The sequence below is a fragment of the Talpa europaea genome (assembly GCF_964194135.1).
Source record: "Talpa europaea genome assembly, chromosome: 6".
Taxonomy (NCBI): domain Eukaryota; kingdom Metazoa; phylum Chordata; class Mammalia; order Eulipotyphla; family Talpidae; genus Talpa; species Talpa europaea.
This window is the reverse complement of record NC_140072.1, coordinates 18761938-18789813: the sequence shown is the minus strand read 5'-3', so window position 1 is coordinate 18789813 and position 27876 is coordinate 18761938. Positions and strand designations below refer to the sequence as shown.

Genomic DNA, 27876 nt, shown 5'->3' with positions numbered 1-27876 from the left:
GGATTGAAATCCACAACTTGAAAAGCAGCTACATTAACAGAAGAGCCAACAGGAGTTGCCAAAAAGCCTGAGGACATGATATGTGTTAGGTAGAGCCTGAAAATGAAAGATATTTTGCAAATGGACAATAAACTATTGAGAATGAGGAATTAGATACCCTGAACTAAACACTAGGAAAAAATGTGGTCCCCCAGACAATACCTGCTAACATTTTACCAGGTTCTGCCCCAAATAATTTCTATTCTAATTCATAAATCAGGGAGAGGCATCAATCAGTAAGACCTGCATTACATGGCAAGAATACAAAGAGGCCATTAAGAGTTTCAGCAAGTTCACCATTTAAGTCAATGAAAGAAGCAGAAAGTGTAACTGGCATCGAATCCCTGCAGAACATAAGGTCAAAATAGCAATTCTTAAATGAAGCCATTTAACAGAAAAAGAGAGTCACACTGATGTGAAGATTGACAAGTTTTTTTAAAAACACAATGCCAAAAAAAGCATAAGGGCAAATCAAAGTAATATGTAAATATTGTGCAAGTTTAATTATAATAATTTTAAAACACACAATGAGAGAAAGTGATAGAAAATGAGACAAACTAAGACTTAAGGGACCGAATTGCCCTGTGAGGTAGAGATTATCATCTTTACAGATGACAACTAACAAATGTCAAGTGTAGGACTTTTCACCAAAGGGTGAGATTATGAGAAAAAAATTTACAATCTTTATTAGTGCCATACATTAAATGTTGAGGAAAAGTCTCATTGTATCCTAAATTATCCTGGCTAAAAAAATATAAAAGCTCACAAAATAATCATAGATAACTGGTAAGAGACATAAATGGTTAGTGAGGACACCTTATAACTTATCATTTGATTCCTTCTCTGACCACAGACTCTCCAAAATCCCTAGTCTCCCTTATGCTGCTTTATTTCTCTTCATGGCACCTGACATACCATATACTTCATTTGTTTACTTGTTTATTTCTAAGCTCACTGAGAACTCTAAAGGGTAAGTGCAATGAGAGAGGAAATGAATTTTGTTCACATTCAGTTCCTGGAGCCTGGGAAAATGTCTGGTTCCTAAGAGTCATTCAACTGTTAAAAGTTCTAATAAATATATCTGAAGTTGTGCTAATGATGAGTTTATCTCAGAGATAAGCTTAAGAAAGGACTGTGCCGTCTGAAGCAATTTAAAGTATTAGAAGTACAAAGGTGAGTACTAAAAAGTACAAAGGAACAAAACATACAGTTGGGTATTCATCAACATTGTTAAGAGTTTAGCAGAAAAATCCAGTTCACTTATTGGTTCAATATGAGCAGAAAGGTATGTTGCGATATCTGCTTTTTGTCACACTCAACTTCTCAACATTTGAAATCTCTCCTACTATAAAAAATTAAGATGGAAAATCCATTTTGGTATAATCTGAAAAGCCCTCCTGAGAAATTTAGAAGAGCTGCAAGTCCAAGTAAGTGAGGATGGTAGTGCAATTATATCACAGAGGAGAAGTTTTACCTAAGGATTACATAGGGCCTAAAATTTTACCCAAAGCAGAAGGAAAAAGTACATTGCCTACTTTCAGTACTAGGAAATGTGAGGCCTTAGCAAAGCAAAAACAAAAGTTATTGGAACAAGTGACTGGGTGCGTGACTTTGATTGTGTAACACAGTGACCTAATATTTCTGCTTATGATTCTACTAATCTGGTTGGCAAAGTAAGATTACTTTTAAATGAGGTGCTGTGTTTCTGTTATTACACTGCAGCAAAGTGCTCACAATTAGAATGAGTGCACAGATATAGGTGTAAGAACTCTATTATTATTACCCAATCTGGATAGGAGCATTTATATTGAAGCACCATCACTTGCCAATTTGCTCAGTCACATTCTATTATTAAATCCATGAATCAAGGTTGTGTTTATATGACTATTGTGAATTTTAGTTATTTAAGGTGCTGCTCAGACTCTGCTCTTGGATTATATTATGCGTCAGTATGTGAAAATGAGAACACAATGGAATCTTGATAGACAACTATGAAACTTATGCCAAGTGAGAAAATTAAGACCAAATGCACTTTCTGACCAGCACCAATCAAATAAACGATTTATCAAATAAACAATTAATGAAGGAAAACCATTCCTTCTCCCCAAAGATCAACATCTCACGATCACACTGATAGAGACTCCCGGTGCTGGGCACGAGGGTCAGAGCAGGAAGCCATACAGCCAAGCACTCCATGCCTCCTTATTCCACCCCTCACCAAAATGTCTTCCCAGAGCTATAAGAATCATTATCAACATTTTTCTCAGGACTGAGAGGGTTCAACAGGCTCTGCCTCACATTTTGCAGTGCATCTCCACTTGTTCTCACCCTTCAGCTACACAGCTTTTCAGCACCTGAAGATGACCTGCTTCTTCCTCCTGCAAGCCCTTTGCATAGGTGCTTTCCTGTGGCCAACTTTCTCCCATGCCCTTATTTTGTGTAAATACCAAATTAAAACTCAACTGAAGAATTTTCCAAAAGGTAACTTGTTTTACCCTAGGCTCATGGCACATCACAGAACCTTTCTTCCCAGCATTTATTTCTCCTTGTGCACTTGCATTTATATAGGACATGTCTGAGTAGATACTGGTCTCCCCTGATAGAGAATAAGTTCCTGGAGGAAGGAATTTTTTTGGTTCCTCGACTTACCATTCTGAGTAAGAATGAATAAATGAATGGTTTAACCTGTATTGTCAGACTCCTTATTTTCACTATGGTTAGAAACTGCTTAAAGCTTTTCTTAGAAGTTTTATCAGGATGATGTAACTTTGCAAGAAACCTTTTTTATTTTTCATTCTGAAAGAAGGGTTATAGCACTGTTTCAGAAAATAGGCCAGGAGAAGATACAAAAGCTTGATAAGAACACTCTAGTACCTACCAAGGCACTGCCCATTGAAGCCTCGGAATCCTTCCGTGCAGGGAACACACTGGTAAGATCCGGGAGAATTCACACACTGCTCCTCTGGACAAGTACTTGGAGTCAAACATTCATCAATATCTGAAAAATCAAAAAGCTGGGTCACGACATTTTATCAGAAGACTAATGCAAAGGCTTACTTTGGTGATGAAGAGGGGGTAATGCTATGTTGCAGCTACATTTTGGTGGGGAAATTAATAACTTGGTCCGTGAAGGATGGCCTCTATGCAGCAATAATGCATGGTCATATGTTAAAATTCACACATGTCCCATGAAAGATGGAAGAGAAGAGGGCTCAGCTCTTCAGCTGACAGAGCCAGACCACTTTGCTGTGGGAGCTAACTGCTCTTCTGGGACCACTATAAGAACACCAAACTTTGCAAGTAACAGTGCAGCATGACAGAAAGAAATACGAGTATTGAGAATGACAGAGGAAGCCACCCAGAGAGAGAGAGTCTCTGCAGTCACTCAATACTCTAGGGAAATCCTGACTTTGGCTTCGTGGGTTCAAGCACATACTAAGTTTGAGTAATTTAAGACCTTTAAAACCTTTCATGGGCTAGAAATTCCTTGGAGATAGAAAAAGAACATTAGGAGAGAATGAACTCATCATACACCTCAAGATTTTCCAGAAAATATGGTGGTATGATCATAAGGTAATATTTTCTGGTAAAAATATACCTTACTTTTCACATTCACAGCTAGCTGAAGTAATTAATCATTGTACCTTTCCATGTGAGTAGGGAGAAAAATGCCTTAAATATAATTGGGACTGTGGAAGAGTTAACTATTCCAAGAGCTTTAGGCATTTTAAGAATGGCAAAACAACAAAAAGTGGAAAAAGTAAGTCGAGGAGATGGTTTAACAGTTTAAATGGAATGGTTAACACTTTGGTTCCTGCCCCATTTGAAATCTTTTCCTGGAGTTGCATTTTGAACTTGACTGGTTTTAATGACTAGGCACCCCAAATATAAGTACTTATAAAACCTATAATCATACTTAAAATATAAACAGATTCTCAAGACATCCTCACCTTCCTTTCAGCTGAAAACTGAGAGGAACACAGAGTGGATATATGAAATGCATATGGGTATTTTATTATCTTCATTCTGGAAAATTCTTGAAATCATCTCCATTATAACACCAGACATGTAGAAAAAGATGCTGAATATGAAACAGTTGAAGATTGTATTAATAGAATAAGCACCAGGTCAGTGTTGGCATTTTTTCCCCCTGTGAGTGAAAAATCCTTGCCAACAAAGACACACTGCTTTTTTTTTTTTTTTTTTTTTTCTTTTTTAGGTCAGATGTTCTGGGACTTCTTGTTCTACAAAAAGATGATGTTTGCCAGTTTCATGTTCCAAACAGCATTACATTCTTCTCTGGATGGGATTTTTTTTTTTTTTTTTTTTTTTGGGTGGAACTACAACTGCTAAAACCAGAGAAGGTCATGGAGATAGGCTGGCCCAGTAAGTAAGACACTGAGCAACACAAGGTCAGATCCCTAAACTTCCTGCTGCTCTCACTTCTGTTAGCTTGTCCCCCCAACTAGAAGTTAGGGACTACCTGATGGTGAGGATGCATGAGATAATGTCTGTAAATTACAATAGACTCCCTGGAGACTGGCCCGGTTTGAAAGCAACTTAGTGACAGCTGAGAAAACCTTGAGTGAGCCAGACGCCTGGGACCTTTGGTTCAGGTCCATGACAGAATGAGCAAACAGCTACATTATTTGGCACCTTTTTTTCAAGGCTTTTCATAGGGATAAAATTATATGTTATTTACTCAGGGAAGCCTGGTAATATTTCTGCTAAATAATTCCCACATATTGGATATTACTGACTTATACCCTAATGGCTTTGCATTGACTTACATAATCTTTAGATTGCTTTTCTACTCCTTCCCATTGTTACAGTATAGTTATTACTGACTTATCTTTCTTCTCTGAGGTGCTCTGTGCAACCCTAGGATCAGATTATTACTTCCTTGGGGAATGCTGCTTCACACAAGAATGTATGGCAGATGAACTCACATGCATTTTTTTCCCCCTAACACCCTCACAACCATAGATGCACTGAGAAGATCTATGCAAAAACAAGTCACCGAACCAGGAGGTTAAAGAAACGAACACTTTTTGAGAAACAAGAAGGTGACAGGCACCAGCTGACATGCTGGAACATGCGTGTCTTTGCATGAGAACCATAAGAGCTGGCTTCACTGTTCTCACCTTTCAGGGATGAGCTAAGTTTCAAAGGTGCTAAGTGACTGGCTCCCAGTCAGTATCAGGGTTGTGGCTGATGTCCCAGCACTTACCCTGTCTCATCGGGCCCCTGCCTCTTCAGAGTAGGAGGAGGGTTCCCTGAAGGGCCAGCTGCCACCCCATGCCCTTAATGGTTGCAGAGAGTTCAGAGCTCCCTCCTGGTGCAAGTTGATCAGAATCCAGTAACGTAAAAGGCCCCACTTCTCAAGAGTAGATCCCAAGGCGCCAAGTCAAAAGGCCAGCCGTAGAGGCAGGTGCCAAAAAACATCTAATTAGCTCTCCCTCCAGGACTAGGTCATCAGCACTATGAAGAAAACCAACACACAGAAGCCAAGGGACAGCTGAGAGCAGCCTGCTCAGCCCAATCTGCCCTCCCTTGCTCTAGAAGTCTAGTCAGATTAGAGAAGAGGCTGAGTTGTATTTTTTTCTCTGCCCATTTTGCTTCTTTAAATTTCTCTGGGTGATTTTTTTAATATCTACAGTAGTTAGATATTAGAGTTGAACTACTTTTGCTTTCCCACGGGTGGCATTGTGGTTTGATCTGATATTTGGACTTTGCAAATTTCTGTAGGTGCTGCGACATGTTTTCAGAATAGCTGAGTCAGGTGAGGAAGGGGCCGGGGTGGGGGTGTCCAGCTGTTGGTGAGAAGGTATGGGGCTGGGGGTGGTGGCTGGCTCCTATTTGTGGCAACACCCATTGCCCTCTTCCTGGGGTTCCAGATCTGAGAGGCAGCAGAGTGTGCACTGTCAGTGTGCTTCCCTAGGACAGTGCCTCTCCTGACGAGAGGGAGGGAGGATGCAGTGTAGAGAACCATGTACACTGCGGGTGGGCTGGCATGTAGCCAGCCAGCCCCTAGGGAAAGAGTATGGAGGTGTCTCACAACAGCAAAAACAGATCTACCATATGATCCATCAGTCCCACTCCTACTATCAACCTGAAGAATACAAAAGCACTAATTCATAGGGATACACGCAGCACTATTTACAACAGCCAAGTTATGATGAAAACCCAAGTACCCAATGATTGAGGAGTGGATTAAGAATTTTGGTATAGGGCCTCCCCGCTGGCGCAGTGGTTGAGCACTGGGTTGTGAAGCTGCCCACAGCCTCTGCAGCACCGGTTCGATCCCCGGCTGCTCCCCGGCCACCGGAGGAGGGTCCCGCATGGCATGCAGACCTCTCCTGCCACCCGCTGCTCCCCTCAGCAGTGTACCTTTATCCTTCTGCCTGCTCTGCTCCCCGCTCTGGCTCTGGTGAATTCTCTCACCCTCCCGTGCTTCTGACTGTACCCAGTGCTTGTATGTATGTATGTATAAATAAATAAATAAATAAAATAAATAAATAAATAAATAAATAAGAATTTTGGTATATACACAAGGGACTACTACTCATCTATTTAAAAAGATGAAATTTTGTCTAGATTTTGTCTACAACAGCATGGATGGAGATGGAAGCCATTATGCTAAGTGAAATAAGATGGAGAAAGACATACAGAATGATTTCACTAATACGTGGATATAGAAAGAAAAGCACAGGAATAGACAACCCTGGACCAAGACAAACCCTAAAAATCTGACTGCAGAATTGGGGCTATGGGTGCTAGAAGGGGTGGACAGGAAAGGGAAGAGGGGGCCCCATGGACTATGGTGGAGCATTATGGGTGTGGCGACACACATCTGAAGATGTGAACTTATACCCCTAAAAGATACGCAGAGCTGTATACCACTGTTACCACAATAAACAAAAAATACTATTTATAAATAAATAAATAGAAGAGGCTGATCCCAAGGCACTCGGACAGGGACCTCCAAAGGGAAGTTGAGAGTAGTTCTTCACGATAATAGTTAAAAAGTACAACAGTGTATATAAAAAAAAAAAAAAAAAACCGGTGTGATTTGGACACAAACATGGACAGAAATGTTAAATGGTTAGTAATTTTGGCCATGCTGAAAAAGCTTTCCAAAACATTTTTAAAATGAGAGTAAACTCACTGTTATGGTCAACAAGAAGAAGATTTTATCTAGCAGAGTTGGAATCTGACCCGGACCTGGTCAGACAGTGCTTCTGTGGACAGTCTGCAAGCAAGCCCCAGGACTCGTGTGAAAGAAAGAAGCTGCAACTAAGGAATGTAAGGAGGCGAAAAGGTTGAAAACTAAAAACTAACACTGGTTTACACAGCACCGTGTCCCCACATGAATGACGCAGGCACTGTAATCAAGTCTTGGTTCACGCTAAGAGACTCTGCAATGAATTATTCTAGAGTGACTTCACTCCAAATACCAGGGAAGGCAAATGCCAAAGTGAGGAGCAGGAAGATGAGAATAATCCAGAGTCACCCCAGTGAAGCTAAGAGGATGCATGTCCAGAAGGAAGAGAGTGAAGGAGCTGGCATCATTCACCAAAGAGCAGAGGAAAATAAGAACCCAGCCCAGTCGTCTGGACGCAGCCCTGCATGCAGTCGTGTGTGAGGAGCACTTCGAGGTAGCACAGTCCTCTGCTCCCCGGGGGACTCACCCTCACAATGGCCTCCTCGGGTCATGCGGTACCCACTATCGCAGTATTTGCAGCGGAAGGCCCCCACGGTGTTGATACAGCGCCCTTCCCCACACACATCCGGCCTCTGACACTCGTCGACATCTACACAAAACAGACAACACAGTTGAGTTTAATTTCCCAAAATATGACTTCAAGCCTCTCCCATCTCCCAGGCCAATCCAAACTTAAGACCAAAGTAATAATTCCAATGCCTCCCCTCGGTTTTTTTTAAACACACATCAAAATCTGATGGGGTCCAAAAGAAGCATTTAATGTCTCCTGTCTTCATTCCAAAGTACTGGAGGAAAGAAATATTTTTATCTCCCAGAATCTATCCAATTACTATGTCATGACAGGTGTTGAATAAGATATTCTGAATTGTCAATAAGCACTGAATTGACGGTGTCCTGGGGGACCTAAAAAACAGGATCTGGGGAATTTATATCAGGAAGAACACGCATTACCTATGCAATTAGTACCCTCCTCATTGGCCATAAATCCTGCTGGGCAAATACACAAGAAACTCCCCTCCGTGTTTTGACAGCGTCCCTGGGAGCAGAGGTGACGGACCTGAGTGCATTCATCAATATCTGGTAACAAAAATAATGATGAAAGGATTAGTGTCGCATGGCATGGAATTCTCAGTCTCCCTGCTTATAAATAGCACCACCCTCTTCCCTGAGTACCAGAACTTTGATCACTGGGGAAAACAGTGAAAGGAGATGTCAGAGCCCCCCGAAAATACTCGGAGGGTTGTTGTGAGTATAGGGGACAGACTTGGGGTGTATTGTTGCTTCAAAAGGTGAAGCCACAACCGTGATATCACTGTTCCCAAGAGAGATTTCAGGTCAACACAGCAGACCCTGCCTGGGGATGTGGCCTGAGCACAGGCACAGGGGAGAGCTCCCAGAGGTTCAGCGGGGACTCTCAGAGGTGGCAGGAAGAGACTCCTGCACTGCAGTTAGACTAGATAATCTGTCTGCCAAAGATTTTAGGGTTCCAATAACACAAATAATGTGTGCAAATAAAAGATAAACAGCTGTGTTTATGGAGCTGGTGGATACTCCACTCCCCCTGCCCCAACATACACATACAAAAGCAAACTGCAAAATTCACACATCTTGTGAATGGCATCAAGCTTATTAAAGTAGTATTTTTTTGAGTAGGTCTATGCCTTTGGTGCTTTATATTCGCCTTGTAACTCCTAGTGCTGAGTTTTCTTTTTCTAAAGAAGGAGAAGTTAAATTTAGTGTGAACATATTAAAATGATTTACTTAATGCCATGACACCTCTTACTCAAGATATACTGTTTTCCAAGGAAGCATAGCCAAGATTCCACAGTTTTAAATTCATTGGGTTTGTGAAACCATACACTGATTTTCAATCTAGAAAAGCCCTTTTACAAATCAGATTTTATGCATTTAGATGTAAATAATTCTTCATTGCAGTATATACCGATTTAGTTTTGCTAGATACATGTCTATATGTAGGTATCTCTAGAGCTCTTGTTTTGTTTACTGTACCTAAAATCTGTGGGAGATTATTTCAACTTTACGTAACTCCATTATATTTGGCAAGGTAGAGGCAGCATTCAATCAAGAGATAGGAGCAGTCCATGAATTTAGCCAAGCTCTTTTTGAGTTGTGGCTCAAGGATTAAAAGAAAAATTTAATTAAATACAGTAACATTTTCCCATGATAGTTAAAGAAAAATGATCTTTGTGTGCAAAGAGTTGATATTTAATATCAAATAATATTTCTGTTGATCAACAATGTCTCTTACCTACACATCTCCTCTGTTGCTCACTGAACTTGTAACCCTCGTAGCATATACAGGTGTACCTCACTGGCAGGTTGATGCAGTGTCCTGCTCCACAGATATCAGGGTTCACAGTACATTCGTTGATTTCTTTTAAAATAATGTGGTGGGGGTAAAAAAAAAGATATAAACAAAGGTTTCATTGCTACTTGCAAACTTACCTTGTGTTTTCTGATGGGCTATTTACCAGCAATGCAATTAGAAGTGGTGGCCTGGAGCCCAGAGCCTGCACATCGTATGTGCTCAATGAAAGTTAATATTATTATCATTAGTCACTGTTACCATTACTGTTCATACTGAAGATGGTTAAGAATGTGTAACAGGGCCTCCCTGGTGGTGTAGCGAGTTGAGTGCAGCGCTGTGAAGCTGTCCACAGCCTCTGCAGCATGGGTTCAATTCCCGGCCTGGCTGAGATGCCCACATGGCACAGCAGACCTCTCCTGTCTCGCCTGTTGCTCCCTCAGCAGTGTATTTCAGTCCTTCTGCATGTTCTGCTTCCTACTCTGTCTCTGGTGAATCCTCTCACCCTCCCACGCCTCCTGCCTATACCCCAGCTCTTGTATAAAAATAAATAAATCTTAAAAAAAAAAGAATGTGTAACAAAGAAACAAACTTATAAGAATGTATACTCAAAAAAAAAAAAAACAAACAAACAAAAAACCCAGATTTATAACCTGGGACTATTATCTCATCTTCATCACACAGTAAACAGTGGTTACATGGGCACTGCCATGAATAAGCCGACATAGCCCAACACAGGAAAACCAAGTTTTCAGTAAGACAAGCTGAAGCACTGCCTTGCCATAGGGGTCAGTTGTTTGAAATGAGAAGAAAATTAGCACATGATTGTGACCAAAACTTACCATGCATTCTGCAGGAGGATATGAAAAACAGTGCTCTAACAAAGATTCACTATGGAAATGACTAAATTAGGATTGAAGTTGCTCTGCAAAATCCAAACCACACTCTTTAGCAAGTGTTATTCACTGTGCTATTATTTTAAGACACTGATACAAGTTATTTGAAAAGGTGCTAGACTGAAAGGAGAGTGAACACAGATCTTGAGTATTTTACACAAAATCACTTGGCTGTATGAGAAAACCATGTATCTACTTCTACCATTCCTAAGTCTATTTATGCCAGTTCACTCTCAGAAAAAGAGACATAACGTTTAATCAGCCTAATATCAAATTATTAAAAAGGGTAATTCAAATGGCCAAAAAATGGGTGATCGACATGCTTATTTAAATGTAAGAGACTGGTAATAACAGGAAAATGAATTATGATACATACGTAACAGAGTATGTTTTACATCATTAAGCATAATACCAATAATAGGAGAGGAAATACATACTTGTTAAATACAGTTGGGTACAAACTGCAGTATAGAATGTGATTTAAATTAAACTATATATAGAAAAAAAGATTGAAAGGAGGTAAATCCAAGTGTTGTTTACAGGGATTGGAATTTTACATTTTTCAAATTTCTACAATGAGCATGTATTACTACTTTTATAATCGGAAAAGATTTTCTTTTAAAATATCATTTCTACTTGCCATAAAAATTGGAAGTCAAGGGAATCTACTGCAGATTATAGGAATTCTTGGTAGAACAGTTTGAGACACACACCTGTTCCCATCTAGTCTCTATTGCTGGTAGGTGCCGTCTTGGAAAATTATTGGCATTTAGAGTTCTTTATTTTCTTGGTCATTACTGACCTTCCTTTATATTCTTCTCTGCCATTTTCTTAAAACAGAAAAGGCATATTTATCATATTTGCGAAAAGAAAAATTAGAAGACTAATGTTAGGGATGAGGACTCAGAACAAATTAAAAGATGCTAAACCTAGGATTTGCATGAAAAATGTGGTCAGGATGCACTGCCCTGCCCCTGTGCACCAATCTGCTGATTACCAAATATTTATATGACATTTTTCAGGCACAACTTAGAATGGAATTATCACACAGGTGAACACAAGGCTTCTGTGAATGTGATGCTTAATTCTGTGATATGTGATGCTTAACTCAGGTGTGATGCATTCCTATGCCATGGTTTGCCAACCTATTTAAGTCATTTCTTAAGCAGGCCCTGAAATAGGAGAATAGTTAAGAGTTAACTAGTCTTAGGAAATGAAATGAGTAATAAGGCCCTTTCCTTCCAAATCTAGTTTCTTAAATAGGAGCTATGAGGTTGAATGATATTTATGAGGGATGTCTAAGGACGTGATTGCCTCATTGACGAAATCCATAGAGATGCAGCCTGCAATTGCTAAGCCCCGTTGTTGGAGCATTACCACCTGGGAGAAATGTCACTGTGGCACCACTAGAGGGTACTAAGAGATACGTCCAGGGAGGGAAAGGACACTTGCTGAAGTGTACTGAGTTTCCACACCTGGTCCCATTGTTCCTCTTGAGATTACTTAATGTAATGGTCATCATCAGTTTGACTTCAGAGATGCCTTCCGACCGTCTGCTGGGCAGAATTGCCCTTCTAGGGCAGAAAGTAAATGCCCTCCCACCTTCAAGATACCTGTCTACCATCTTCATTAGTCAGCAAAAAATCAATCAATACTGATTTTAAGGTAAAAAAATCAAGTATTGATACTCAAATTTTGAAACTCTTGAATCACATCTCAAACCACCCCTCTGCATACTTTCTCTCCTCTTCTATTCAATTTTCATTCCTGAGCACAGATGCATTACATAGGAAGACAAGTCCTGAGAGTATTGTCTTGAACAACAGAAAAAATTTTCCTTTTTTCCATGATTTTTAGGGCAACATTATGCTTTCTTTATATTTTTCTAATAGGTGACTCCTAGGTATCTGAACTTGTTCCCACAAAATGCATCAGTTTATGTGGAAACATGCATTTCTTTCAGCATACTGTGTTGACATAAGCTCTGGAAGTACAGCAAAGCCTCAATTAGAATTACTCAGTCCTCATCTCTGGGGGAAACCAGTTGATGGGAATGTCTTTTCTTTAGCATGTTTGGTTCCTCAGAGCCTAAGAGACAGCTCTGTACTAGCATCTTCCACACATCCTCCTTAAAGCCCACATGAACCAGGATAAAGACTGTCCTATCCTTTCCTATCACAAGTGACTCCTAAAACAACTTGACTGTCACTGGATCAAGGACCTTATTCTGTTTCTTTCCCAAGAGTTCATGTAGAATTTGGATAACGAGTCATGGCCAAAAGCCCATGGAAAACCAAAGCTCTATTTATCCTGGTAAAAAGGCCAACAGGGGATTTAAATGTTCAGTATCTTGATTATGTTTTCTAGAATTAAGTGAAAAAGAAAGCTTTTGGCAAAATACGAGAATGAACATGTTGACCCTTAGCTTTTTCCCTCATTGTGATTGTTCAAAATCAATCAATAAATAAATGGAGCTTGAAAATATTAAAGCATGATGATTTTACATGAAATAAAGGGTTCATTTTCCATCGGCATAGTTTATTGAGGTTGTAATGACATGGGTAATGTGCTTCAGGGACATGTGCTTTTGTAAGGGGTCAATACTGAGTTCTGGAAAAGATCTGATGAGCAAATAGTTTTTATAATGTTTGGGACATGATAATTACAAAGGTTTCCAGAAGGCAGTTATGAAAGTCAAAGAATAATTTCTAGATGGTCCGCTAGGGCCATCAAGAAAGCTTGAAAAGGGCTGAGAAGGCATCAAAACCCATGGAAAGGTTTACAAAAATGCCCTGGCTTCCTAACCACCCCACCATGAGTATAAGTTGTCCCACAACAATTGAAACAGATGTTTCCACTTTGTAAATATTTGCCAGAGAAATAAAGGTTTGCTTTTCCAACCTATCCTTGAGCTATCAAGACACTGTGCTAAATCAAGAATTTAGATGCTGAAATGTATCATTTGGAGCTGGTCTACTAACACTGCCGCAAGACATTAATTTAGTTAGTAAGAGTGGACAATGTCACACTTACTTCCTGCAAATAAGTGGCTCCCTTCATAATAATTACATGTCAGAATGTATATGACAAAATCTAAAAAGGCTGTTTCCAAAGTCCCCATCAAAAATATGTCACCACTAAGCAATGTGGAATGGATTTTATTTATTTTAGTCTCCTACTTATTTTTCTATCCTTTTCTTCAACTTATGGGAAAAAATACCTCCTCTCTGTTTTAGGGGAAAATAAACATTGCATAATATTCCTGAGAGAATTAATCCATTCGCTGCTTCAATCTCCATGTCTGGCTTGCATATCAAACCAATGGGAACATCTATATTTTGATTTAGATTAAACTTGATACAAAGCAGTCTTCTTGTTCTAGTATGGATTACTGGTCATAGTGAGCTCCAAAGTTGCAAACTATTCTAATTAAAAACCTATTATGTTTCTCCTCATGGATTGTTCCAGAAATATTCTTTTTCCATAGGAAGGGGGAACACCTTCAAATGCTGTATGAAAATAGAATTTCGGTGTCACTTGTCTCCTGGAAGGAAATGTTCGTGTTTCAACCATGTGATAGCAGATGTTAGCCCTGTGTTTCTGCCAAACTCAAATTAAGCTGTCTTCTAACCATTTCATACAGCGTGGCTTTCATTTTTTTCGGTTTCGTAGTTCAGTTGAAATTTTAATCTGTTATTCCTCACACAGCTGCATAAATTACAAAAATGCATTTATTGAGCCCAACATAATTAAACCTCTACAAAGCTAGTTTGTAGGAGGTCTTTTCACTGAAGTTAGTCATTATTGAAAAGGCACAAAAATAAAGTGAGTCTTCATATGGGAGAATAGAAATAGGGTAACTGAAAGAACTAGTGAATTGCAATGTAACTGCTGCAATTTGTCTTTTTAAGGTTTTGTTAAACTATGAGAAGATCCTTGCTGACCATGACTATGCCTTACAGCGCACAGCAGTCTCCTCCAAATGTGTTAAAAAAAAAAAAAAGTGGGTAGACACATTTGACAATGGAGTACAGCAACATTAGTCAGAGCTGTTTTTTTTAATATCACTATCATTTTACATATCACTCAGAAATACTTAGACTAGCTAACATTTCTGTATACCTTTACTGAACATTTACTGTAAAACCAAAGAGAAGACTTGCAGTATCTGTGGGGAGGGCCCTTGCTCTGGCGCAAATAACCCTTCAGGATATCACTGCATGAGGCATGACATGACTACATGATGTGACTGTACCCAACATGGTCACCTGCCTTTCACCTTGGGACACAGGTGCTTTGTAACAACAGTTTCCTGGTTTACCTTGATTCAGCTATGTAAGATTTTAAACCCATAGTTCTGATGAAGTTCTGGGTTGTTTCATTTTTACATAAGAATTGTATATAATTAAGGTATACAACTTGATGTTTTGATATATATATATGCATTGTGAAATGATCATCATGGAGCTCATTAACATATCAAACACATTTATTTGAAATGATGCATACATTATTTCTGAGGAGGCAATATTCTAATGGGGGGTGCAAACTACTCTATTAGCTTCTCCTGCTATTGTGCCAGTCTTATCCTGTAATGTTATCATGAACTTAAATCATCATGATGTTTCTATGTGAGATTAAGAAAGTATTTTCCACTTAGAATATGTGGAATGTACAAAACACAAAAATCATTCTAATTCCACTATAAAAAAAATCACTGCTAATAACTGGTGTATTTTCTTCTAGAATTTCTCATGCATTTTTAGTGTATTGTCTTTTAATATAAATGGCATATTAGCGTCTATCTTTCAACTTATATTTAGTTCATCTTGAATTTAACAATATTTTGTGACCATTTTTTGAAAGCTCTTAATAAAAACTCAAAAATTCTGTGTTGGTGGCAGCATAACATTCCAAAATATAGATGTAACATAATTATCTATTTCCCACAGTTAAATGTTTAGGTCATTTTTATCTTTATTATATTCAGTGCTATAGTAAGTATTCATTTATATAGTTATTATTACAATCTTTGGGGATATTATTTTCTTACACTAGATATCTTGACATAGGATCACTGGGTCCAAAGTTCTAGACTTTTCTAAATTTCTTCATGCATACTGTCAGCATGTGCTTTCCAGAAAAGCTGAACCAGCGATACTCCTTTTGACGCTGTTATGAGAATTTCAACTTCACACTAATATAAAAATTAAATACTAATTTGAAAAGAATTATTTTATTTCAATTTGTAGAACTTTGCCAGAGAAGGTGAAATTTCCTATTGCATGCCTCTTATTATTGTTTTACTTATGAGTTAACTGATTATATCATTAACCCATTTTTTCTAATAGGATTTTTATTGCTGATTTATTAGAGGTCACTATACAATAAGGATATTCTTTCAGACTGTTAATGTGTTTCCAAAATTATTATACATTTTTATAATTTGTTACTAATGATTAAAATAACATGTATATGATAATTTTGAAAATATATAAAATATAAATATTGAAGAGCATAGAGATTATCCAGGATCCTATTTACTGGTAAGTGCTAAACACTGGATGTATTTTTTGTGTTTGTAGACATTTAAAAAAATACAACTGGAATCCTTACATTGCGTTCTGTATTTTAAAATATTCTATAATTGTATCTCATGACATTAAATATTCTTTTAAAACATTAATAGCCATGTGACATTCCACGGCATGGGTATCATAATTTAAACATTCCTCCTTTTTAACAATATTTATATTACTTTCAAATTTTGCTATTATGACAAAACCTGCCATGAAACAACCACACATAATATAATCCTGTCATGTTTCCTCTGGGGACCCCCATAGCACAGGTACTGCACCCACCTGTCACTTGAGTAGGTGCGATCACTTGGCTGGCACTTGAGGTTGACACTTCAGGAGCTACTTCCACAGGCACGGGTGGCGATGTTTTTTCAATCACTACTGTACAAGTAAGAAGAGAATAAAAAGACAGTGAAAGCTTGTCATGTGCATTGAAATTCCATTTCAAAATGAAAGCGTATTGTAGCCTAATGTTTTATCACAGTTACTCTCAGGGATTAAGAATTTATTGTTCCCTAAAGCTCATGGTACTAATCTGCTCCACTTGTTTCAACATTTAGTAAAAATATGAGAGCAATTCAGGAGTCAAGAAAAATGACCTTCCATCAAACAATGACCCTCAGAAATGTCCCAGTAATATATGTAATACTCTGAACCACAGAAAAGAGTGAAAAACTTAATCATTGTAATACTTCATACTACCATACTTACACTAACGTTATACTAATACATTAATGTAAGCAAAGTTTTCATAATTAATTTAACTAGTGAATTCCAATGATTAAACTTTAAAATTAGAGACAAAAAAATCTATTTTAATCAAACAGCACAGTTCAACATAAGCTACCTGGAAATTGTGGATGCAGATGAATAGTTGAAATGCCTGGAGAGAGCTGGGGTTGACCGGGCTCAAGTTTGGTTCTCTCTTGATCCAATGAAGATATTTCCTGGATGGTGGTATTAGAACAAAAGAGAAAATTGAAATAGGAAATGTTTTCAGTTTTCCACAGGATGCAATTTTTATTTAATCATACTCTTAGGCAACAAAACATCACAGGATATTAGACAATTATGTGTAATTATGTGGATTTTTTAAAAATGAATTATTACTTTGTCACTACTATGGCAAGCACTTCAGTTTTCTCAGCAGAACTAATCTGTGCACAAACCCTCCCCCATCTCCAGAGGCCCAAAGCAAATTGTCCCTTCATGCCCTTTAAACAAATGCCTTGTTTGGCCTGAATGAGGCAAAACTAACCCCAAAGGAGGACTCAAACATCACCTCATTCACCTTTGTTTCTGTGCTAGTGAGAAGACCAACCACGCTTTGCAGATTAAATAATGGATACAGCAGATGTGTTATAGCAAAGAACACCCAAGACATTAAAACACTTTAAGCCACACACCTCACTTCTAATAATTTTATACCACCAGCCCTCACAACAGCGGTAACCAAGCAGAACAGGAAAATGGGGACTTGAAGGAACACGAGGGACTTCCTCACTTGTCCTGTTGTCCAGTCCCATGCCCTGACCCACAAGCAAAGAAAGTGTGTAACCCACAGTTTAGCTCCCAGTTTCCACTCCTTTGGGCTCACGTAGACTAAACACAGGGGCTACTTCCAGAGCTGTGGCCTCGCCCACCACAGCGTGGGGTCAGAGAGCTCACACCACTTCAAGTCACCTGGTCACTCTTACCCTACACGCTCCCTCTCTTGCCTGAATTACTGTCACCTTCCAGAAAGCTCACTCCACTGGCCTGTCTTCTTTTATTTTGCTCTATTCGTTTTAATTACCACCTTTTCTGCTAGATCTAACGTAATGCTGAGGGCTTACAGGTAACTCCATTTAGATATTCCACAAACACATCCAATCCATTAGCTCCAAAACTGTCCAGACTCTCATTTCAACATCATTTCTGTCAATGTCATGATAGAGTTACCCATTCCACTCAAAGTCACTTTGCAGTCTCCCCTCTTACGTTTCTTATTTCAAGCCCTGCCCACCTGCACTAGTCCTTATATTTGCTCATCCTTTTTCATATTCATAGCTCCCACTATACTAGTCTAGACTCTTATGCAGGTTATTGGGATTTACTTGGTCTCTCAAGCTTCTTCTTCCTATTTCAATAACAATGCTGTGAGTCATCTCTCAGAAATACTGACCACTTGTTCTATCCCCCCACCATCCCTTTTCTGAAGAAAAGAGACTAGCTTTCAATAACCAATTAAAAATGATCTCAATCAGTCTCAATCACATCCCATTCCCTACAACTCATGGTGGGTGCGTGCAAGGAGCAGTTAATTCACTCCTGTGGTTTAGAGACACATCAGCACGGGGCAGCCAACTTCCTAATCAATGCCACTGGACAAGTAGGGTCCAGTATTTCTCCAACAATTACAACTTCAGTTTGGTATTTCAAACCTCCCAAAGCAGCCCAAGACCTCTCTAGGTCTCCCATGCTCTCCTAACTGACCTCTTGCTGTCCCTTCACCCATATCCTTTCACAGTAATTCCCCAGTCCTGTTTTCTCTTCATCAGTCTTTACTATTATGATCCCTGCGCAAGGTGTCAAGACCACGAAGACTGTGACTGCATTTCCCCACTGCCTCCTCTCCAAATAAATTGCAGTAAAAGCCCCTCTTTCTGATTCTTAATGAGAATTACCACAAACCCCATCAGAAATAGAAAATAACCAAACTGAAGTACGATGGGGTTGTCAGGGAGTTGGCCAGTCCACTCACATGCTAGATGATCTAGATAATTCTAGATGAACCATCCAGAATTAAATTCAAAATCAACAAAATTGCAAAGGACTGATATCACTGATGTTTAGAAATGCTGCCCAGGAGTTACGAGTCTGTGCAAACTACTCCACTCTCCAGAGAAACAGAACACTCTTTCTTTGTTGGGTGCTTTTACTCTAAAATTCTACTTTCTTTTATTCTGTATTCTTTGAGCACAAAACTTGCAAACAATGAATAAATTACCTTCTCAGGTGGTATAGTTGCCACTGAAACCAGAAAAGAGAAAAGGACATTAATGCAATTCAATTCATTAAATAATATTTCATTTTTTAAGCAATAAAAATCCAGTATCTCTTCAAATGGAGTAAGAACCAAGGAAAATCACATACAGAATTACAGTGATTTACTATTTTGGAAAAGCTTACATATGACTGAAAAGGGAAAGCTCTCTGTGCTATGTCAATCCATAACCACAGGAGTTCATGGGGCAGATGGGATGTTGTTTTCAAATTCCCATTACCTAAAAGTGTTAAAGGAGACAACACTTCCAGGTACATTCTATTATGATGCATCTCAATTTTGTGGAACTCCCATAAGAAAACATTTTCATTAACTAGTCATATACTTACCCTGAACATAATATTGTTTAAAATACTTTGACATTGATGTTTTAAAAAGGATGCCACTTATTTCAGTGAGACACATAAGCATGGGCATCACAGCCTTGATGGCCTACGTGCTCTGTATTTTCGGGAAGACATGCTAAGTGGCTCATGAAAATCATCCCAGGTCAATAAAGTCCAGTTTGAGTTTGATATCAACATGTTGAAAAAACAGCATCACACAGTCGTGAACATTATTATGGGATAGAGGTGGTGATGCTTTTGCATTTTTAAAAGACTTGCTTTTCATAAATTAGTCCTGAGTATTAGTTCTCAAGTCTTAAGTCAATATTCATTATGCTTTTTCTCTTGAGCCACTGTCTCCACAAACATGAGTACGCAAGTTTGGTAGATACATTCACACCTGAAAACAACTAGGATGCCGGATAAATAATAGCCACTGCTGAAATATTCCTATAGTGGAAAAGGCAGTTAACCACCAATCCTGTCTAACTCACCACCAAGAAACTTTGGAGGCAGAATCTGGACATGAGTCCATTTCCTCCTGCCTGTGCAGAGGCTACATAGCTGCGAACATCTGGCCATGACACCCCAAGTGGACAGAAGCAAACTGCTCAAGACCACTTACTGTCCCACCTGCTCTGCCTGACTGGAGAAAAGGTAAAGCAAGTCAAAGAATGGAGTGAACCAGGCAGGAACACACAAAGGCTCGAGGTTCTGAACAAAGACCTCCTTACCAGGAAGGAGACCTTGCCAGCTTGCTCGCCACTCCTCAGGTGGGCACCTTTTTCCCCTTCACAAATTCCATAAAGAGAATTGTGACCTAAAAATCTACTGTGAAAAGCCCTTGGGAACATCATTAGAGCAAATACATATTCCATACAAATCTCAGACTTTTGGTCCACCAATCCAGGTAGAAAAGTTTCACAGGAACAAAAATACTCCAAGTCTTGATATGTGGTTTATATGATGAGACAAAGAGGTAATTCTCTGTCAAATGCTGGAGGAACAGTCAGTCACTGTCTCTGCATTCCCACCACTTGCTCGGAAAAACGTGTTCCTTAATCCAGCCACATTCTCTCTGCAGGACATCAGGCAAGTTCTGCTTCTTGAAGTCAGTTTCTCAAAATGTGAATCAAGAACTACACGAGGTGACCTACAAATCCCGTCAGTGTGCTCCTATCTCCCTTTGCATCACCTCTCCTTCCCCTGACTGCCTGCTGGACTCTTTCATGGAAGGTCATTGATTTTTTAACCTTTCAAGCACGCATTCCACTTTATAAAGTAAATATGTATTCATTAAATGCTCCTCTAGATGCAGAGAGGAATCTGGGCTATTCCCTGAAGGATATTAATCACCCTCCAAGAATAAACACCAAGAAAAAAAGAGTCCTCAAAGATCAAGACAACATCCTAAGATAACCCTGGGCCACTGTTTCCTACTAGGTCCACTTTACTCTGATGCAAGAGTAAAATGATTTTTCACTCCTGATGGGAGTGATTTTGCCCCTTCCATCCCAGGGGCCATTTGGCTATGTCTGGACACATTTTGGGTTTAACAACTGGAGAGAAGAGAGTGCTACTGGCATCTAGATGATTCTAAACATCCTCCAATAGATAAAGCGGCCTCCTCCACACCAAGGAATTATCCACTCTGAAATGTCAGTAATGTCAAGGCTGAAAGCCTCTATTTCTAGAAGGGTGTGAACAGCGAAAGCAAACCAAAGACACAGAGACAGATGACTAAGGTCACAATCCACTTCCCCTCTCACCTTCTGGCTCCGCCACTCCTGGCCCGTGTTCCCGGGAGATAGTCAGGGCCTCCACCGGCTCTTCCTTGGCTGGGAGAGGTGGAGGATGAGTACTTTTAGCAACAGGTTGAGTGTTCTTTGGCTTGACAAATACAGGTCCTTTACCTACATGGTGATGGATTGGCCTGCGTCTATGAACGCCAGAAACCGTATAACCCATTCCACCAGGACAGATTTCCTTAAAAGCAGCTAGATTTGGGATGGGAAAATATTCCTTTTAAAAATCTAAAAGTGCAAACTTATACAGAGGAAAATATCATGATGAATATGTCTTAATAAATCATCGCTAATATAGTTACATTTAAAAACTTCAAAAACAGATGCAAAATGCTTGAATTTCTGTTAAACTTGCATATTTACAGAAAAAAAAACATTTCTTTTACTAAACAATTTCTACCTGCTAACTTTTATCCTACCCAATCAGAATTTTATATAGATCATACATTTTATATATCATATATATAAAAACAATGAACTAAGAGATACCATATAATCATACTTTATATTATGTATAGAAGTTATGTAATATATTTACTTTCAGCCCCCAAATAGGCAGTTATATATTCTGAGGTATTTCCTTCCAATAATTTTTTTCATTTGTTATATATTAGACTTTTACAGAGAAGATACTATATTTCTTATATATATCTCATGGGGGAGGGGGCACTGCCACAGCAGCAAAAATCAGGCTTTCTTCTTTTCTTGCTGCTTTAGTATAGAGTTTTATTAGCTTTTAACAAGGAAATTAGTAATGTCTAAGTCAGATGACAAGTAATAAAGTTATAAAAGAGAAATCACTATTCAGGGAAATGAGATGCTGAAATCTTCACAGCTTGTTTCTGGTTGGTGAACCCAAAGGACTCTGCCAGAACGGAATTTCTCCGCTGACAGAAAAAGGTCAGTTAGGAAGAACTGGGAAGGGGAATTGATTGTGAGGTGAGATTCTCAGGGTAATGAGAAGCAATCCAGCAAAGTCAAGACATGCTAAAGAGGGCGAGAAATCAAGGAAAATTGCAACGCCAAGTCAGAATGCAGTTATTTTCAAGGAAAGGAATGGCCAGTGGGCACAGTCTGACCCTGAGCAGCTGGTTTCATTATCCAAAGGACAAGGGGATTTTCTGTGCCCTGTATGCTGTCCTTACCAGGAAAGTGGTTTTGCATGCATAAAAAGAAATCAAAACAAAACAGAAATTGGACTCAGGTGATTTGTCAACCTCCATTGCACACCCCCCCTGGAGCAAGCAAAGGGAAAGACAAGGGCAGCAAGGCAATGCATGGCATTAAGAGGGAAAATCCACCTAGTCCCTTTGGCGTTGGTGTTGAAGGCACGTCACCAAAGGCAGGCACCAAGGTGCTGATGGCCAGCATTTTTATTTCTACTGTTAAAACTGAAAGTGAAATAAGTCATGTCTCACTTTCACTGAATAGGTGATATCCTATTAAATGTTCTGGATCTAAAATTAATTCTCAATAAAAAGGAAACTCTAACATACTCTTTAAAGCATGCTAACTAATATACTATTTTTCTAAGGGCCAAACATTCCACAGTGGAAGCCCATTCTTCAACATTTTACTATGAAACACAATTTTTACTTGAAAGAACAGATAGTTCCAGAAAAAAAAAAAAAACATGTTGTTCTGGCTGATATTTGAAGTATTAATGAAAAAATTTTAATGAAAATCACAATAACCAAGAAAGGGTTAAGTGCAAAGTATCAATATTTAGTATTACTTTTTAACTTAATGATTTTATCTGGTGGAGGAATCTCCTGTGTTATATTTACCATCTTGATTTATGCCTCATGGAAGGATTATTAACCTTGAACTTAAAGAGAAATGTTGATAATGTAATCAAAAATTTTTTTTTTAATGAATGGATAAGATCCCACAGGAGGACACTAGGGCCCTCTGTAAACTTCTAAAAAATCTAGACTACCAATATACCATCAACATTACACCATCCTCTGCTTTACCAGTTATTTCTGATCCTATCTACCAACAAAGGTAGATCAGATATTTAAATATATACTTAAAGTGACAGCTGCAGTTGTTAATTACAGATCTAACACATTAAATGGCACTTCCCTAGTGGGAAGTATTTATCAAAGAAACAAATGAGTAGACTTTTACACACCCACCCCATGCCAGCCAAAGTGGGCCACTTCTTTGATAATAGCAAGCCCCAATATTTGCAGGGTATGTTTCCTTCTCCCCCATTTAACTCTACTTGGCCCTGCTAGAGAAGTTGGTGACTCCTTGAAAGAAGTAAGGCATATACATAAGTTCACTCTTTCAGGGCATTAAGCAATTAATACCAAATGAAAAATAATCAACTTCTTACTCAGCTTTCCCTCAAATTTCTCAAGAGAACTTCATAGCCTAATTATAGTCATAAATATAATTCCCTCCATTTCCAACTGGAGAAATTAAGCACAAGCATATGTTCAATAAAGGAATAAACTGAGTCGACCCACACAAGGTCTAGTTACAGTAAGTGCAGAGTGACCAGGTGATCAAGCCGTGCCATGTGCTCGTGTGGCTGGAAATGTAAGTGAGCTTGTCTTACCTGTGCCTGGAAGGGGACATTTCTCACAGTGTGGGCCCCAGGCCTTGCCCACACTACAACAGCAGAGCTGCTTGGTGAGATGAACAGACAGAGGGTGCATACACTGCCTTCCGGAACTGACCAGTCGGTAACAGGGCCCCTTTTCTTCAGAGACCACAGGGGTATCCGCTGAAGCAGAAAGATAATAAAGCCTGGCATCAACCAACAAAAACCAGATCGACTTTTCATGTAATAGTAAAATGAATGTACAGTATGGATTAGAAATTACACTTCAGAATAAATCTGTCAAGATCTAGGGCATCGCCTTTCATGATGGAGGAGTCTGTTTTTCAAATGGGCTTCAGAGGCAGGGCACTAACTGTCCCTGTCCCTGCCTGGTCTCTTAACAATCAAGAAATCAGGGGTGTGCGCATAAGTGAGAAAAACAATTTCAGCCAAAATCTACCTCCCCAAATAAACCTGGTCATTGATTGTCAAAATCACAACCTGTTTTTGTTTCCTTATATTTAGCCAGAAGAAAGAGTTCTAGGGCAGAATGTGGTGAAAAAGGGTAACAAACAAAATTAAACTGAATAGAACAAAATTAAAAACAAAATTAAAAACTGAATAGAGTCAATACTGCAAGCTACCAGTTGCTCTTCTGACTCTGACAGAGTCACATCAGGTCTCCCTGGGTCGGTGATGAGCAAATGAGAGGCCCCCAACCTGCAGTGACACACAAGGTGCATCAAGACAGCACCCAGAGGAGAAGACACTGCTCAGGCCCTCAGGAAACCACTGCAAAGGCATCCCTCCTGATGGATGCCATATCTGCTGCAGCCTATTTATTCTGAAATAAGTTTAATACATAAGACTGCATAGGCGAATGAGAGGGTAAGTTAGGTACAGCCCTGCCTTCAAGAGGTCCACTTTCCAAAGGAAACATGGAAGGAATATGCGCCACTGACTCAGGTCCAAGCCAAGTCCAAACTGCTGAGCAGGCACATCTGGTGGTCTCTTTCCCTTCAAAGTCCCATGCCAGTCCAAGCTCTGCCCGACTGTGTCACTCTACAAATGCTGCCCCAATTAGCGTTTCCCCGATTCAATTCCTCCAGCACCTATGCTTCCAAATCCACTCTCCTCCCTACCCTTTTGGTTCAAATGTGAATTTTCACTCTTTCCAACAGACTGACAGCTCTTCTAGACACTATAGAACAACCAAATGAAGTAAGGTGCTATCCCAGTGAAAGGTGCAAAGGATGCTGGAGGCGGAGACCTGGGTTCACTGGTGTATCTACCGCTTGTCAGCAGAACCTGGGGACATCACTTTGGCTGTGATGGCTAATTTTAGCAGACTTTGAGTAAAGCAGATCATGCTCCAGAAAGTGGGTGGGTTCATCCAAAGAGTTTACAGTTTTAAGAGGAAAAAAGAATGATCTCCTGCAAGGAAGGAAGTTTTCCCAGCAGACTGCCTTGGAATCAGATCCTGGACTTGTCAGCCTCCCAATCATGTTAGCCAAATCCTTAAAGCTTATCTCTTCCTCTCTTCTTCCCTCCTTCTTTCTCTCCACCCCTATCCCTCACTCCCTCCACAGACACCCCCTCTGCTGGTTTGGTATCTCTAGAGAGAATACGGAATAGGTCAGTATATCGCCTGTTCCACATCTAACTTCCTCACGACCCTGTGCTAACTTTTTTTTTTAATAATAAATTTTATTTTTATATTCCCCATACAATTTCAACCCCCCCATTTTGACCCCAATCCCTCCCCTCCCTCCACCCACCCACCCCAAAGTGTCTCTGGTTCATAGATTTTTGTTGATTTTGATTTTCACTTTCTTATAGTTATTAATTTGGCATAGAGTAGACACAAAGTACATGTCAGTCACTGATAAGAAACAACAGGTATTTTCAACCTCTTCAGGCTATTTGTACCCAACTTCATTGCAGCTCAGTGGTAGAAATTCAACAATGTAAAAAAGGTAAAATGTAAAAAATACTACAGAACTGGAGAAGAGGGTCAGGATCTTGAGGATAACAGAGGACACTTTCCTAAATCTTCAAAATTTACATGGTATGTCTACACTAATTTTGCTCAGAATTGCTAAAAAAGTGGTAAGAGGAAGACGTTTGAGACTTTTCCTCTTTGTTTTCCTACTTCCTTTCTGGAGCCCTTGCAAATAAACTATGAAAGACCAAAGGTCACAGGGCACATGTACAAGAAAAGTTAAGGGCATGGTTATTACTCCCAAAGGGATAAATAAGTCCTGGAAATGATTGAACATCACTCACACTGCATTTATATAAGAGTGAGAGAGAGATAGTGTGTGTGTGTGTGTGTGTGTGTGTGTGTACAGGTGGTTATTTTTTTTAATTGAGGTAACACTGGCTTATATTGTTATTTGTATTTTGGGAGGTCTGGATCCCCAGGATCCTGGGTCTCTTCCATTCACTCCTCCACACTCACTTCCTTGCACCCACCTCCCTGATATATTCAGGATACTGATACCATCCTACACTCCAGCCCTGTGAAACTTACCCTGCTCCCACACCCAGGCACTCCCCTTTGAAGCAATCTATCATACATGCTCACAGGCAAAACTCCCAATCAGCAATGCACTATTTTAAGGAATTAATATGTGTGTGTGTGTTTGTGTGTGTGTGTGTGAGTGAGAGAGAGAGAGAGAGAGACAGACAGACAATTCTAAAAAATGCTTATTAATTAAAGTGAGTCTCTGATTATTGAAATCTCAAGCACGGTACACCAAAAAAGTAACATTTTAGGCATGCTACCATCTGAAGATTATAGAGAGAAACCTAGCAAACTATGACTTCCTCAACATTCTTTCCTAAAGGATCTGTTGTGTAGGAGTTTGTACCCCCCATCATTTTCTAACCTAGATGTTAGATGCAGCATCTGGAGTACTGGTGAGTTTTTTCCATGACAGCTTCCAAAGCACTTCAAGTGGGGGTGTGTTTGTGGAAGCAAGAGAATCGTCAGCTTATAGAGTCATCAATAAGTCAACTGTTGATGAGTCAAACATGCAAGACTATATTCTAACTGAGTAACTTTCAGGGCCTCCCTGGTGGTGCACTACAAAGCTATCAGCAGCCACTGCAGGCCGAGTTCAATCCCAGCCCGGGAGGTGACCTACATGGCACAGGCGACCTCTCCTGTCTTGCCAGATGCTCCCCTGAACAGTGTATTTCAGTACATCTGCCTGTTCTGCTCTCCACTCTGTCTCTGGTGAATCCTCTCACTCTCCTGCACCTCTGGCCATACATCAGTTCTTGTATAAAAATAAATCTTACCAAAAATATGTATATATATAAAACTTTCCTGGCAACTGCGCATAAGCAACTAATAAAAATTGTTTCTTAAAAAATGGGGAGGAAAACAAGAGAGCCATTGAAAGATCGCTACAAACTCAATTTTACTGAGACTGCCATGATTCTTTTTTTTTTTTTAATCTACAACTATGTGGTGCAAAAATTACTGAATTAAGTCCTAGGTTTCCAAGAGGTGTGTCCTTTAAAACTGTCCTTATTTTAATCCTAAATTTCCTGGGGTTTTTTGGACATCATTTCAAATGATATGATGATAGCAGCTCTCCTTAAATGCATACAATTCCATTTATTTCATTAAACACCCTAGTGTGAGTGTTGAAATGCATGTGGAAGCGGGGTAAAAAAAGGCATAATAAGGAGTCTGAGTGGCAACTCTCCCAGGTAGGTAAGAATCACTTTTATTTTGGGAAATGGGCTATTAAAAATAAATTTTGGGTGACCCAATATAAAAGCAGCGGCAATTCTAGTGCCACTGCAGAGTCAGCCGATCTTTTCTATAGACTAAATAGCAGCTCTCCTTAAATGAATGATTTGCTTCTGTCTATTCTGACCATTATTATCTTCCTTCTGATTAAAGGCTTGACTTACAGAGGAAGACAGATCAGTTTTAAAACTGGGCTCTACCACTTACAGACTGTGACTTGAGAAACAATCTTTCATCTCTCTGAGCCTCTATTTCCTCATTTCTAAAATAAGGGAAATAAGAGAACAAACCTCATAGAAATACTCCAAGTG

General features: G+C 39.4%; 1 protein-coding gene across 25 annotated transcripts in view; it reads right to left on the bottom strand.

Annotated features, from left to right (window-relative positions):
- LTBP1 (latent transforming growth factor beta binding protein 1) overlaps nt 1-27876 on the bottom strand; it is a gene marked incomplete at both ends in the record, with an annotated part of 334198 nt that overhangs the window by 86070 nt on the left and 220252 nt on the right. For 4 of the 25 annotated variants that reach the window (XM_084234386.1, XM_084234387.1, XM_084234407.1 and 1 more), the window contains 9 exons: nt 2918-3037; nt 7731-7853; nt 8216-8341; nt 9534-9659; nt 16351-16449; nt 16916-17015; nt 19058-19080; nt 21210-21437; nt 23815-23982. In XM_084234386.1, coding sequence (XP_084090512.1) covers nt 2918-3037; nt 7731-7853; nt 8216-8341; nt 9534-9659; nt 16351-16449; nt 16916-17015; nt 19058-19080; nt 21210-21437; nt 23815-23982 — 1113 coding nt within the window. The remainder of the gene's footprint in view (nt 1-2917; nt 3038-7730; nt 7854-8215; nt 8342-9533; nt 9660-16350; nt 16450-16915; nt 17016-19057; nt 19081-21209; nt 21438-23814; nt 23983-27876) is intronic. The other 21 variants (XM_084234397.1, XM_084234388.1, XM_084234395.1 and 18 more) reach the window with 11 other exon arrangements.